Below are 14,240 nucleotides of genomic sequence, written 5' to 3' on the forward strand. Positions count from 1 at the left end.
TAGTGTCTGCATTCTCAGATGCCACATGCTACAAATGAAGTTTCTGCTTCTTGCATGGATTTGGCTTTGTGCTTGATTCACAGGTGGCTTCCCTGCCTGTCCTTTGTCTTGGTGGAGCAGAACGAGAGTGAACTTTGACAGCAGGCACCTGCAAGTTATTGAACCGCTGTAAAACAGGGAAAGTGAATCCTGTATCCCTGGGCTGGGGTGGGGAGTTTACCTACACAGTGCCTGGCTCAGAGTAGCTCTCCAACCTTAATGGTTTTCTTCACATTTCGCCTTTACCTACAAACCTACAACATCAAAACTGTTTACTGTCTCCCCAGGATTGTTTCTAGACATCACATATTTTGTTTGGGGCTCGCCTAGGTCAGTGGTTCTCAAAGTGTGATGTCTGGACCAGTAGCATCAACATCATTGGGGAACTTATTAGAAATGCAAATTCTCAGGGCACCTGGGTGGCTCAGTCAATTAAGCATCTGACTTTGGCTCAGGTCACGATCTCATGGTTCATGGGTTCAAGCCCAGTGTCAGGCTCTGTGCTGACAGCTCAGAGCGTTGGAGCCTGCTTTAGAATCTGTGTTTCCCTCTCTGCCCTCCCCAGCTCATGCTATTGTCTCTGTCTCCCCCCCAAAATAAATAAATATTAAAAAAAAAAAAAGAAATGCAAATTCTCAGGTATCACGCCGAGATCCAGAAACTCTGCCACCTGCATTTTTAAAAGCCCTCTAGGTGATTCTGACGTATGCTTAATTTTGGAAGCTACTATCCTAATGTCAATTTAAGTAAATAATTTTGAGCATCTGTGGAATGCTTACACTTCACAGTATTCTCACATATTTGAATTCTTTTGATCCTCACAAAACCATCCTATCAAATAGGTAGGGCAAAAAATTATTACGCCTTTTTTTTTTTTTTTTTTTTGTGAGGGATTTGATATTCCAAAAGACAACAGTTTCACTTAAGGCCACATGGTCAGCAAGTCACCAGCAGAGCAGCCAGGTCTAACTTTCCCAGGTAAGCTCTGCCTTTGACCAATCCTGCAGAGTGCCACTAACAACCTCAGGTGCTGGAAATCACCTCTTAAGACCTCTCAGTCAATGTCAGACAAACCGAAACACTGCAGCTTTGCACAAATCACCTTCCCTCTCTGGACCTGAGTTTTTCTCTATAAAGTAAGGTCATTGAATGTAGCATCTCCCACTGTGTATGTCTCCTACACATATGGGTCTCTTTTGATGCTCAGGGATCCACGGCCAGATAATTTTAGAAGTATTACATCTACTTACCTCTCTTGGAAATTCTCAGTGCATAGTGATCTTCTAAAGGTTCTGAGGAGTCTCGCCCCACCTGTTTAAGTTCATATTTCCTAGATTCGTGTTTCCTAATTTTCACACTGTTTTTATGTTACACTTATTAACATCCTTCCAGAAATAATGTTCTATGAAACAAATCTTGGAACTGCTGAATGAACTAAGCATTATGATGATGTGCTTCTGTGATTTTTCCAGTCCACAGTCCCTTTCATTAACTCACATCAGGAGGCATCAAAGGAATCCATTCAATTCCTGTTACCACCTTCAAAGCTGGTCTTCATTCACCTCCCTTTTGGGTAACATGTAGTAGTCCCTCTAAGTCATTTCCATTACTTTTCTCCTCCATTCCTCTTCTATCTATATTAGGGTACAGACAAAAGAGTAGGTATCTTCTCCCTTGCACTTGCTTGTAAGTATTTGCAAAATAATAATATAATAATAATAATAATAATAATAAAAGATTTATGCAGTGACTATTAGAAAAAAAAAAGCAGAATTACTATCAAATTCACATTGCTTTATGGAAAGTTTCTTTCCCTGGGTGAGATCTTAAGTCATTCTGAAGCCAGGGTTTTTATTCCACTTGAAGCACCTTCTCAAAAACCCCAGCCAATGACAGTAATCAGCCGAAATCTTCTCTTTGCAACACCAGTCAGCAGCTAAGTGGGGCACTCATCTGCACACATCTGTCACCAGTTTCACATCTGGACTGTTGTGCATCATGAGAGAAAGCCATCCACCTGGAACAGACTTGCACAGATGTGTCTCTCATTTCAAAAATGCGTTTTTGTGGCACCTGTCCATGGAACCTTCTTGGGTTTCCAGGATCTCTTGATCTCAAGCCAACAGAGCAGTGGATTTTTATTTGTGTAGATGCCAGTGCTTCTGCCATTAGGGAGAGGGAGGAAAGACCGAAGAGCAAGGATGGTGATTCCACATGCTAGATGCTCAAAGATGAGCATTTCTTGCAACCTTTTTTATGTTTGTCTACATGGATCTGAATTTTAAAAATTGAATTGTTTGTATGTTTCTTAGGCGTCTTTATGAAAAATACTTGTGATGCTTCTTTTCCTCCTCTCTTTAAGGCCTTCACTCACATAATTCCCTCCTTCTGAAATGTGTACTGTGCCAGAGCAACAAGATCCTACCCCTCTTCAATGCCAAATTTATGTGTCACCTCTTTTATGAGGTAGCCCCCGATCTCCTCAGCCAGAATAATGCCTCTCTTGTCTCCTGTATCATTGTGTATCTCTTGGCTAGTACACCCAGCCTACCTGGTAGACTGAAAAATTGCGGGGGAGGGGAGGGGTGAGAGGAGGGAAAGTTGGATATGTATACCGACCTCTCTTACTAGTTTGTAATACCCTGAGTGTAGGGACTGTAGCTTACCCTCAGCTTCCAGCCTAGGGCTTGAACATAAAGAAGTGCCCAGTAAGAGTTTATTGAGTTAAATTTGCCTTTACCACGCTATTAGCTAGGGATATCTTGGCTGCAGGTAAAAGAAACCCAATCCAAACTGGCTTAGGCAAACAGAAGGGCTGGCTCATGTTCCTGGGAACAAATAGAATATATTAACCCATCTTCCTTGGAGTCTGGGGTAAGCCCTGAATTTAGCATGGCCCAAATGACATTCTGGATCAGTTTCTAAATCTCTCACTCTGACTCTCGGGGCTAATGCTCATTAAACGGACTTGAGTCCTATACCATTTTTGAATGAATCATTCTGACCAGGGAAATGAAGCATACCGATGGCCAAACCTGGGTCATGCACTTCACTATGTAACCAGGGTGATTAGCTGATTTGAACTAGAAGGACTGAGAGTGGACAGGAGTGGTTCTTCTTGTGGAGGAAGGAGGCATGGCTGCTGGGAAGGCACAAGCCACAGATATCACAACATCCCCCTTCTAGTAAGGTGAGGAAGATGCCCTAACAGTTAGAACTGTCAAACACTGGGATAATCTCTCCTATAAGATAGTGAGCTGATCATTCATTTGTCAGAAATATAGACAGTAGGAGGAATTAGACTTCTGAGTTTCTTTTCAACTCGCACATCCTTTAAAATGCAAAAGAATATTCAGTGGAGAAAGAAACAAGAGAACAGAGAGCTGCTGAGCTCAACTGCATTTTTTCTTCTTCTTCTTCTTCTTCTTCCTTTTTTTTTTTTTTTTTTTTTTTGCAGAGAGCCGATGTGGCCGTGGCTCCTTTAACTATCACCTTGGTCCGGGAAGAGGTGATAGATTTCTCCAAGCCATTTATGAGTTTGGGGATCTCCATCATGATAAAAAAGCCGCAGAAGTCCAAGCCGGGGGTCTTCTCCTTCCTCGATCCTTTGGCTTATGAAATTTGGATGTGCATTGTCTTTGCCTACATTGGAGTGAGTGTCGTCCTTTTCCTGGTCAGCCGCTTCAGCCCCTATGAATGGCACAGTGAAGAGTTTGAGGAAGGGCGGGACCAGACAACCAGTGACCAATCCAATGAGTTTGGGATATTCAACAGTTTGTGGTTCTCCCTGGGAGCATTCATGCAACAAGGATGTGACATTTCTCCCAGGTCAGTCAGCTCTTCTCAACCCCTTTGCTCAATGCTTATTTTTCTTGGAAAACAAAGCAAATATTGGAAAGTTAAGAGATAGGAATTATTTCCAGACTTCACTGTATTCAGCTTTTCAGCTATGCTTTACAGCCAACTGTCCAGTGCATGCTGTCCATCGGCTGGATGCATCCTGTGTCTGAGCCAGCTCTGTCTGCTATCTGGTTGATGTGCTCCATCAAGATTAATAGGGATAATCACAAGTCTGATGTTCTGTAGCTGCAAGGAACAGAGAAGGGATGGAGGAGAGTATGGTACAGCTAACACTTAGTAAGCACCTACTATATGCTAAGCAAGGGTTTGAGTCCCATACATCCATTATCTCACTGATTCCTCACAGAAGCATAAGGTGGGACTCTTGTTATATCTTCTTTCATAAATGAGGAACCACACAAATGTTGAATATCTTGCCAAGGTTACAGAGCTTGTAGCTAGGTGAGTTGAGATTCAGACCACCATCCTATGCGACTTTCTAAATGATGGGAGGAGAGCACTGAACTATGAGTGGGTTCTAGTACCGGCTATAGCATGCTAGGTATGGCCCTGAGTAGGTCACCTGACCTAGCAGACCTAGGTTTCTTCATTTTTAAGAGAAAAGGGTTCTCTTTTTCTTAGTTCTGAACAGACCTTGGAAATAATCTAGTTCTAATGGTGATGTAAATTTGTTTCTTGTAGTTCGAACATGGGATTTCTCAGAGGTGCCTCAGATAGTGCATTGAGAGTGCTAGGGTGCCCAAATCAGTGAGGCCGCAGCCTCCACATGGAACCACAGTAGGTCCACTTTGTCTGTTTTATACATTAGACTGCAAATATTATTGTTTTTTCAAAAAAATGATTCCTAAGCCAAGAAAGGAAAAAAGGAGGAAGGATGGAAAGGCAGCGGGGGCATAAAAGAAACTTGAAAACTCCCAATCTAGCCCAGTCCTCACATTTATTGACCTCCTGTCTTTGTGTATGATGTTCTTTCAACTACATTCTGGAATGTTCATGTGACAGATCCCCTCCAGTTTATCTGATATACAAGCACTGACTGTATTTCCCTTTCCTTTTACAGTTGTTCAGTGTCTATGAACTCCTTTTCCATTAGGCAGTCCCTTGTAGACTACCAAGTTTCTAAAGCATGTGGGGAGGCATGACTTAGAACTTGGCTGTCATAAATAGATTTGCACACATTGTCACCTTCTGGGGGCAAGTTACATAAATATTAAGGCCTTATAGGCAAGTGCTGGAGGCATCTTAGCCACCTGTCTGTTTTGCATTTGAGTGTCAATGAGAACCAATATTCCTGAGTAGCAAAGGAATAAAATCTTCCTAAGGATCTTCCCTCAGGACTCATTTTGGCTGCTGTATAATTTAGGTAGTCTCATTGTTCACCATTATAATCTTGTTTTTCTTTAAATAAGAAGACAGTTGGGGGGTGGGGTGCGTGGGAGAAGAGGTGTGAGACTGGATGCTTGGCCAATACTGGCAAACACATGGTGAAGAGTAGACAGAACCAAGTAGGGGAAGGACTTGCTTAAAAATAAATCAGGCCAGTAGATAAACAGTGGGAAGAAATGACTCTTAGCTAGTCAGTATAACATAGGGCCATCACAATATGCATATGCCCAAAAAGACCCATGGGCTTGTTTTTCTCCATTATTTCCTTCATCAGTGGGCATCTCATCTTCTAATGGCACCCAAGTGGTCTGACCTCAGGATACGTTTTCAGAGCCTCCACCCATTCTCCGATTGTCTCAAATTGGTGGCCCACAAAAGCTAAGTCCTCTGGGAGGCATGTTTGTGTTTGATCCGCACAGAATTTGGTAATGGTTGTGCAAAGCTGAGTGGCAGCCACCCCCTTAGCTGATCCTTGCACACTCCACCGCACTGCAGCCCCCAGGTAACCACCTTCATTCCTTTGTTACTCAGCTGGCCCCTGGGAGAGTATTTGCGTTTGTGACCTCGGGCTGCAAAAGGATTTTCAAACACTGTCTCCAGGTCTTCTAAGGGTTCCACTAGAGTATCTTAGGAACCGACACTGAGGTGAAAAGGAGACTATGAAGGACCCATCCCAGCCTCCTTCCTCCCAATCTTTGATAGAACACCTCCACTCTATGCCTGTTTTTTTTTTTTACCCCCCACTGGTAAAATGGAACTGTTACCACCTTAAGTATTGTTATGAGGTTTAAAATAGATTGATATATGTAGGACCCATAATATAATATCCAGGAAGCACTATAAGACAAGGGCCATTTTTTATTATTTTACTGATTTTATATATTGGGCTTCTACTAAACTTCACTGGAAGAAAGGGTGCTCACACTGATGTGAAAGCCACTGGACTTCTCCCTTCTTGCGAAGTCCAGGGACAAAGCAGAAACAGCCAGTGGTTGATCCCAGAGACCAGCAACACCAGGATTCCTGAGACTTCTTCTCACAGGAACTGGGAGGAAGGATTTGTCATTTTGGATTAAAGAGTCTTACAGACAAAAGAGTAAACATTCCAGAATAAGAAGTAATATCTACTTGAGGTGACTTTTCCTTATCAGGCCCACCCTGGCCATTCCCAGAGCTTAGAGGCCTGTAGAAACCCTGAGAGTCAGAGTATACACTACAGTGTGTCCTGGAAATACACGCTAAAAAGAAAAGGCATGTACTTCATCTCACTTGGGCCATACAAAAAAGACAAGGACACTTAGACAGTGAGTGATCAGAGCCAGAGACCAAGCAAGCAGCTGCAAACATCAACAGAAGCTTTTATTGTTGCTGTCTATGTATTCCCTGATGAAGTCATACGTGTCATGAGCCTCTGACATGCAAAGTACTGTGTCAGAGACACTCTGGGTGCTGTGGTGGGAAGAACTTTAAGGGGCTTGTTTGCATCAAACATCCTTTCAAACGAGCTTCAATTAGTTACTCTTGCTGTTTACTTAAAGAAAATATCGTAAATCCTCACTAATTTAGAATTTGGGAAACCAAGTGCCATCTGAATTACATGTATGTACATTCATACACAAGTAGCTTTATCTCTTTTAATCTCTTCAAAGTTCATGTTAATGTCTGTCACCCAAAAGCCAACAAAATGTAGCTAAATGTGGTTGCCTGCAATTAACACAATAATCTGACCACAGCAATATGAACAGATAGTTATCTTTCTTACATTATTAGAAAAGCAGAACTAGGGGCGCCTGGGTGGCGCAGTCGGTTAAGCGCCCGACTTCAGCCAGGTCACGATCTCGCGGTCTGTGAGTTCGAGCCCCGCGTCAGGCTCTGGGCTGATGGCTCAGAGCCTGGAGCCTGTTTCCGATTCTGTGTCTCCCTCTCTCTGCCCCTCCCCCGTTCATGCTCTGTCTCTCTCTGTCCCAAAAATAAATAAACGTTGAAAAAAAAAAAAAATTAAAAAAAAAAAAAAAGAAAAGCAGAACTAGTCAGTGGTTCATGGTTCAGTGAAATCAGGATCTACTGTTTTGTGACTTTCTTGACATTTTCTCATATTCACAAGATGGCTACACCAAGATATTGCGTCCATGTTCAAACAACAAGAAAGGGAAGGAGTGTTGCCATTTCTGTCTCTTTGGATCAGAAAAACAAAAGCTTAATGGAATACTCCCTACCCCAGCAGCTGATATCTGCTTCTGTCTTATTAGTGAGAACAGTGGCCCTTCCTTCCTAGTGGCAAGCAAGGCCAGTAGAGCAAGAATTTAGGTATTCTAGCCTCTAGAGGGGAACATATGGGGATAGATGTTGGGGTGGGTCACCAGCAGCACTGGCCACAGTGCCTGAAGTCAATGTTTTTCTGCACTTATATCATGAATAAATCATCTGTAATTAACACATTCAATGACATATGTCAGTAAATCCTCTTGAAATTCTTTAAAGACTTTTCCCATCTCCCTTTAACATATTTATATGTGAAATTGGTTTTGTGCAAGCCATTTTAATATTCAGAGTTACAATTCAGTTTAGCTGTGATCACACATTACAATTTTTTTCATTAGGCCGATGGTGAGATTAAAATGCTATCCATGAATTGACTTCATAGGCCTGCTTCTTGTGTCCAACGACCTATTTTTAAGAGATCTTTAGATTCATTTTCCCATGGAGAGGAACATTTTGAGAAGAGATATATTAAAGGAGGGACAAAACTGTCAAAACAGCAAAATTTATGTTTAGTTCCCTCAGTCTTCTTTTCTGTACCCTTTTCCCCCTATTTGTGACCAGTGTCATTCATTTATTGGCCATGCATGGCATGCTGCAGTGGGCTGAGGATATGACAATATATATCAATGAGCAGCATGGGGGCTGGAGTGTTTGCTTCAAGGATCTGGCAAGAATAGTGCTGTAAGACCGACATTAAACAGGCAATTGTGAATGTATAAATTGTGATGTGCTATGAATAAAATGACTCTGCTATAGCAATAGATAATAAGGGAAGTAGAATTACAGGGGACTTACTTAAGGAGTTCTGAGAAAGTTTCTCTGAGGAGTTGATAGGTGAAAAAGAGGTAGGCTTACATTGAACTGAGAAACATACTAGCCATGTGCAAGGGTCTGAGATGGAAAAGAGCTTAATGCTTTCAAAGATGGAAAGAGTACCCAGTGAATGAGAACAGGGGTTTGAGATAACATTAGAGAAGTAGGCAGAGTCCAGATTATGCAGGACCCTGGACTGTAGTATAGTTTTGGAGTTTTACTTTCAATACATTGAGAAGACATTGGAGAGTTTTAAGCAAGGCAAGGATTGATTTACATGCTAAAATACCACTCCAGGGAGCTATGAGGAAAATGAATTGGGCAGAGAATAGTCAAGAGTGGAAGCAGAGAAACCAAGCAAGAGGATCTTATGGCTGTCCAGAGGAAATTACAGTGATGGAAATCATGATGGTCAAGGAGATGGATTTGTGGGATACTTTGAAACTCGAACTGACAGCACTTGCTGATGGACTGGATATATAAGAGTGAGGAAAGGGAAGAGTCCAAGGTGGACCCAAGAGGTAGGGAGCATTTGGAAAACATGGAACCACAGTTCCAAAGACCTTTAGCTTTGGGCAGGATCATTAGGATGATCTGGTTTATCCATCTCATGTTATGCACAAGGAAACTGAGGCCTAAGAGGTGAAAGGGATTTCCTCTGAGGTGACCAAGACAATCCCTTGGGCCTGTTGATGCCCAATCCAGTGCTGCTTACCAGGCAGTCTCAACCCAAGGTTCTATTTATTGCCTGCAAGTGAGCTAAGAAGGAGCCTCTTCAGCTCTTTATTCCCACAGCCCCAACTTACTTATTGGCTTGTCCATGGAGTCAGTACTTTTCTGGGTTCATATGACCTTAGTAAGCAGAACAAGAGAGGTTTAGAAGGTCCTAGAAGAATAGAAGAAAATGGGAAATTATGACTGCGGCTTTCAAAACTCTTTTATTCCTGATCTTAAAATGTATCAGAATGTATGATAATTATCTCCACCTAGTGAAGATAATTAGTCTCAGTGAGAAGTCTCAAGTGGAAGAGTGATGACACTTTGGAGATCTCCATGAACCTTATACCACACACACCTCCACCCCAGCTAATCTACTTGTCGGGCCAAGCAACTGATTCACCATGGGAACAGGATAACCAATGAGCAGATCCCAAACTAAAAACCAACGACAGTCTGACCTTTGCATTCATACAAAAGTTCCATAGCAACCAATATGCCATGACACTGAGAAGTGATGAGAAATCTACCCCGTGCACCTCCTGTTTCCCCACCTCCCCTCCCAGAGGCAGTCATGCAAATCTCCTTCTCTTGCTCATCTTGTGTCATTTAAGTGTTGCAGGAGGAAGGAAGGGATGCTGAGAGTAGAAACGCGGTGAAGTTGATGGAAGCCACCTGAAATTATAGAATATTTCGCTTTTAGAAAACATAAGCCTCTTGTAGGACACAGATTCATTGCTGCAAGGAAGAATATCACAAGGGCGTGTAGACAGTTATGATGCAAGAAATGTGTGACAGATGCTTTGTGCCTTGGGACTAGGCTTGGGGGTTTCTGCTGGGACCACCTGCATCAGAATCACCTGTCCCTCTCCATTGACCCAGGTGAGGGGATTCTGCAAATGTAGCAGGTGTGATATGCGCAGGGACTGTCTGGGGGTGGCCCCATCCCTGGGGAACTTCAGCTCAGTGCCTCCTTCCCTTTCAACTTTAATCCTCTGCTACCTGGTGGCTAGACCCAGAGCCAGGCTCCAGTGCCCCGCAGTTTCACAGACCATTGAGAAACACAAGAGTAGAACTTTCAGAAGCTCCAAAAGCCACATGGAAGTATTAAAATGAATGCAGTGACAGGAGGATAAAGGCTTCACTGGATACACAAATGAAAAGCATCATTTTCTGCATCTCAGCCAGCAATTGTGGCCATCAGTAAGAGGGAAGTCAAATTATGCTCTCTCTCTCTCTCTCTCTCTCTCTCTCTCTCTTGTGCTCTGAAAGTCCAAGGTTTGAACAGTTTAACTGAAGGGAGATTAATTTTTTTTCTTCCAAAATCACAATATGCAAATTCTCAGAAAGTGTTTCACTAAGCTGAAATAGATGGTTAGGGCCATTTATTCACTCATGGAAATGTTTATTTAGCACCTATTATGCAACAGATTTGGTTCAAAGTGCGATAGGAGATATCACTGAATAAAGCAGACAAAACTCCCTGCCCTCCTAAGAGCTTACTGTTTAGTGGGAGGAGGCAAGCAATAAACAAAACACCTGTAAAATGTCATCAACACCCCCATCCCCATTTGATAGGTGAAGATTCTGGTATACAAGGAGGGGAAGGACTTAGGCAAGGTTGCATAAATTGTGAGTGTAAGCTCAGAAACACAAGAATGGAGGCCATCTGTGGACTGTGGTGAACTGGGACATGCATAAGTCAGCTGGAGAAGGCCATTCCCACTCGGTTCTAGACAGTCACTGCCCTGGGAACACCATACAAATGAAACAAAACATGCCAAGATCCAGCTTGTAGGCCACCAGTTGGAGACCCCTGGAAGAATGGCAAGGAGTATAATGTACCACTGTGTTTTTAATGAATTTAGACACACTTGAAATATTACATTTATGTACTTTTTAAAGGAATTTTCCCTATTCCTCCTTCATTTTTGGTTCCAAGTATAAAATGTGATTGCTATGTTTTTCTCACCTTTCACATGCCTTAGAAAATCCAGGCCATGGATGGGGGCTGCACTAGAAGAGAGATGGTCCCTATGTCTTGTTAACTAAAAAGGCCTGCCCATGACAATATCTTCCTATGTTCCACATTTTCCTAGAGAAAACTTCCTGTTTCCTTTTAAACTTTCTCTGCACATGCAGCATCCAGGACCAGAAGACCCAACTGTTCATTGGAAAGAAGTACGAATTCTACATAGGGAAAAGTAAAAGCATTATGAATTGAAATGATGGGGAATGTATGCTCGTACTCCTATGAGGAGTCTGGCGGTTTTGAATGTGAGTTAGGTACACCATCCATCTGTGGCAAATGAATACTTTTGCCCTAGCTATGTTCAAGGAAGATAGTAGGTGAATTAAGCCCAAGGTACCAAGCAGAAGGTAAATGGTGTCAAGCAGACTAACAGAAATGGCACACCTAGGTGACAACAGTCCTGGTGTGTCTCCAGTGGCTTAGGAGGGCCTTAAAATAAGGAAGCACAGTACTTGCTGGAAGCAGAATGCAGCTGTTGTCACAAGGGGCAGGCCCACAGGACTGGAGGAGGGGGTAAAGGAGCTTAGTAGGAAGCGCAGTCTCAGCCTGCTGTTAGCCCACCGGGGAGTCACCGCCTCTGTCTGTCTCACTTCTCCTTCTTCAAAATGGAAACAAGATGGTCCCTAGTATGTCCCCAGCCTCCCATCTAAGGTGTGTCTCCCTTCGATTCCCAGGTTCAGCCAAGGCTTTGGCCAAACCAAGTTGTGCTTCATTTTGATTCCCCAGCCCTTGTCTGCCCTGGTCATCCCTTCCACTTGGAGTGACTGTCCCCATCTTTCCTGGTTCAACTCTTCCCCCTTCACAAATACTGTCTTCCCAGCCCTGATTACTCCTCTGAAGCTGTGCCTCATAATAATGGTTATGCCTAAACTCTGGAATAGGGTTGCTGCAAGTGAATCCTAGCAGCCATGCAAGCATGGGAAGATTGCTTCCCTGCACGTCAGTTTCTTCTTCTGGAAAATGGGGTTAAGAAGAAATACTGAATGTGTATTTTGAGTATAAAATTACATAGTACCTGGAAAGCTCCTCCTTTTGTACAGGGCTGACCCAGAGACGGTAAGAGCTGTTGATGTTGCTGGTGCCATCACAACTGTCCCTGCATGTCTCTGAGAGTGTCCTTCACCTTCAGCCCTGCACTATAGTTACCATGTCTATTCCTCACTGAGACATAGACTGGCAAACTGATCTCTTCAGCTCATCTAAAACCTGACACCAGGTGTTGTGTATTCAAACACACTCTTGTTGAAGTAATACGTCACTGTCTAAGGATGTCATTTGTTTCATTTAATGGAGAGAAAGCAGTCCAATGGAGAGAATTTCTGGTCATCACTAACTACCTGTGCCATATGGAGAAACTCAGTCCTCGTCTGTGAAGGGACTTAGAGATAAAGCAGGTAGAATTAGAGAAAAGGAAGGTGAATAGACCTAGAAAGCAATGTTTCCTGTTATCCTAATATTGCCAGTTACCCCATTTCTATCTCTTGGCTGGAAAAACAGTAGTAATGATTGTTTTCATTTGTTGAAACTACTATGTGTCAGGCACTCTGGTGTTAGATCACATTACTTATCATCATGACAACCTCTACCTCGGTACATCAACACCATTCTATAGATGAGAAAACTGTGGCTCAGAGTGATTAACTCTCTTGTCTACATTTATACAGCAGAAATGGGATTGGAATCTGTGTTTGTCCAATCTCAATACCCATGTTTTATCCTTGACAAATTTCAGTCTTCTAAAACCAGACATCTTCTAAAGGTCCCTGAGGGCTCCCTGTAGATTATTAGAATTCATGAAAAATAACAAAAGAAAGGTACCCATTTTCTTCTGTGGGCTCCCTAACTCTGATTTTTTTAATGGACCTTTTTTTGCCCTGGGTTTTCATTCCATTATTATTCTTTACAGTTTCTGTGTCTTTACAAGCCATCTACCGAGGAAGGAGAGGTGAATTCCCAAGAGTGCACTCTGTCCCCACCAAGAGGGAGTGCAGTGTGGCCAGCTGAGTGAGAGACAATTGAAATAGAGACAAAAGCAAAGATACAGGTAGTGCTACCTCAGAGAGGCCAACCTCTTGGCCTCAGGTGGGAGGTGACCGTGGCATAGGGTAGGCTTCATAGTCACAGCCAAAGGCTGGAAAGGGCATGTGATCTCTTTAACTACAGCTCTTTAGGTGGGAATGAGGTAGAGGGAGAAGAGGCAAAAAGGATGGCCTTAAAATTGTTAACAATTTTAACAATTGTTAAAATTGTTAGTGGCGGGGGGAAGAAACATCTAGGGTGCACACATTTATCCTACAGAAATGGTTGTGCAAATATGACAAGATGTATCCATAAGGATGTTCCCCCTCACTGTTTTTAAACATCCAGAAGTTGCCTACAGTCCACCAGTAGAAGCCTGCTGATAGAAGTGATGGTTCATCAGCCAGGGGAACCCAATGCAGCTATTAAGGTAGAAGAACAAGGATGTCTATCCTACTTTGTGAAGATCTTCAGGGTTGCGTAGCGGGGAAATAATGGGTTGCTGTGATTCCACTGGTCCCAAATTACAGGTCCTTTTCACTACACCAGGCTGTCTCTCTGGAACACAGGGAACTAGGGGAATGTGTAACTGAGGGCTAAACTCTGAGGCCTGTGGATTTGGCGCTAAATTTATTTCTGAGGAAGGAAAAATTAGTGTGGGCTGTGGTAAAGAGAGGCCTCTGGGAAGCAGTGGGCTGTGCCTTGAAAGATGAGATAAGATATTCTACAAAAGCAAAGAGAAATGAAGAGGGAAATCTCTGGCGGGGGAATTCGTGAATACAGGCAGAGAGCTCTCAAAGTTTAATGATAAACTCAATACTGTGACTTTGGGGGACCTATAACCTCTGTAAAGCCATTGGAGTAGCACCCAAGAAAAGAGTCTGAGGTGGGCAAGTTTGGGATAATTCTTCAGTGGCCATCAGGAAGAAATTCCCAGCTCTCCATGGAGCACCTTTATTGATTGGTGTTAAGGCTTGGTCTGTCATGGATGGAACAATGTCAGCCAGGTCTAATATCTAGAATTCAGAGGATCCTGGCTGGGCACTCAGGGAGTCCCTGCCAGTGCTGCTGCCAGTTATTTATCTCCTGAGCAGCACAGAAGGAGCTTTCA

At 43.0% G+C, this 14,240-nt stretch overlaps 1 protein-coding gene across 3 annotated transcripts in view; it reads left to right on the top strand.

Moving 5' to 3' along the window:
- GRIA1 (glutamate ionotropic receptor AMPA type subunit 1) overlaps positions 1-14,240 on the top strand; it is a 308,770-nt gene that overhangs the window by 216,193 nt on the left and 78,337 nt on the right. For all 3 annotated transcript variants that reach the window (XM_025924488.2, XM_025924489.2, XM_086699721.1), the window contains one exon: positions 3,497-3,867. In XM_025924488.2, the coding sequence (XP_025780273.1) occupies positions 3,497-3,867 (371 nt within the window). The remainder of the gene's footprint in view (positions 1-3,496; positions 3,868-14,240) is intronic.

This window comes from Puma concolor, chromosome A1, assembly GCF_028749965.1.
Source record: "Puma concolor isolate L17-30 chromosome A1, mPumCon1.1.hap2, whole genome shotgun sequence".
Taxonomy (NCBI): domain Eukaryota; kingdom Metazoa; phylum Chordata; class Mammalia; order Carnivora; family Felidae; genus Puma; species Puma concolor.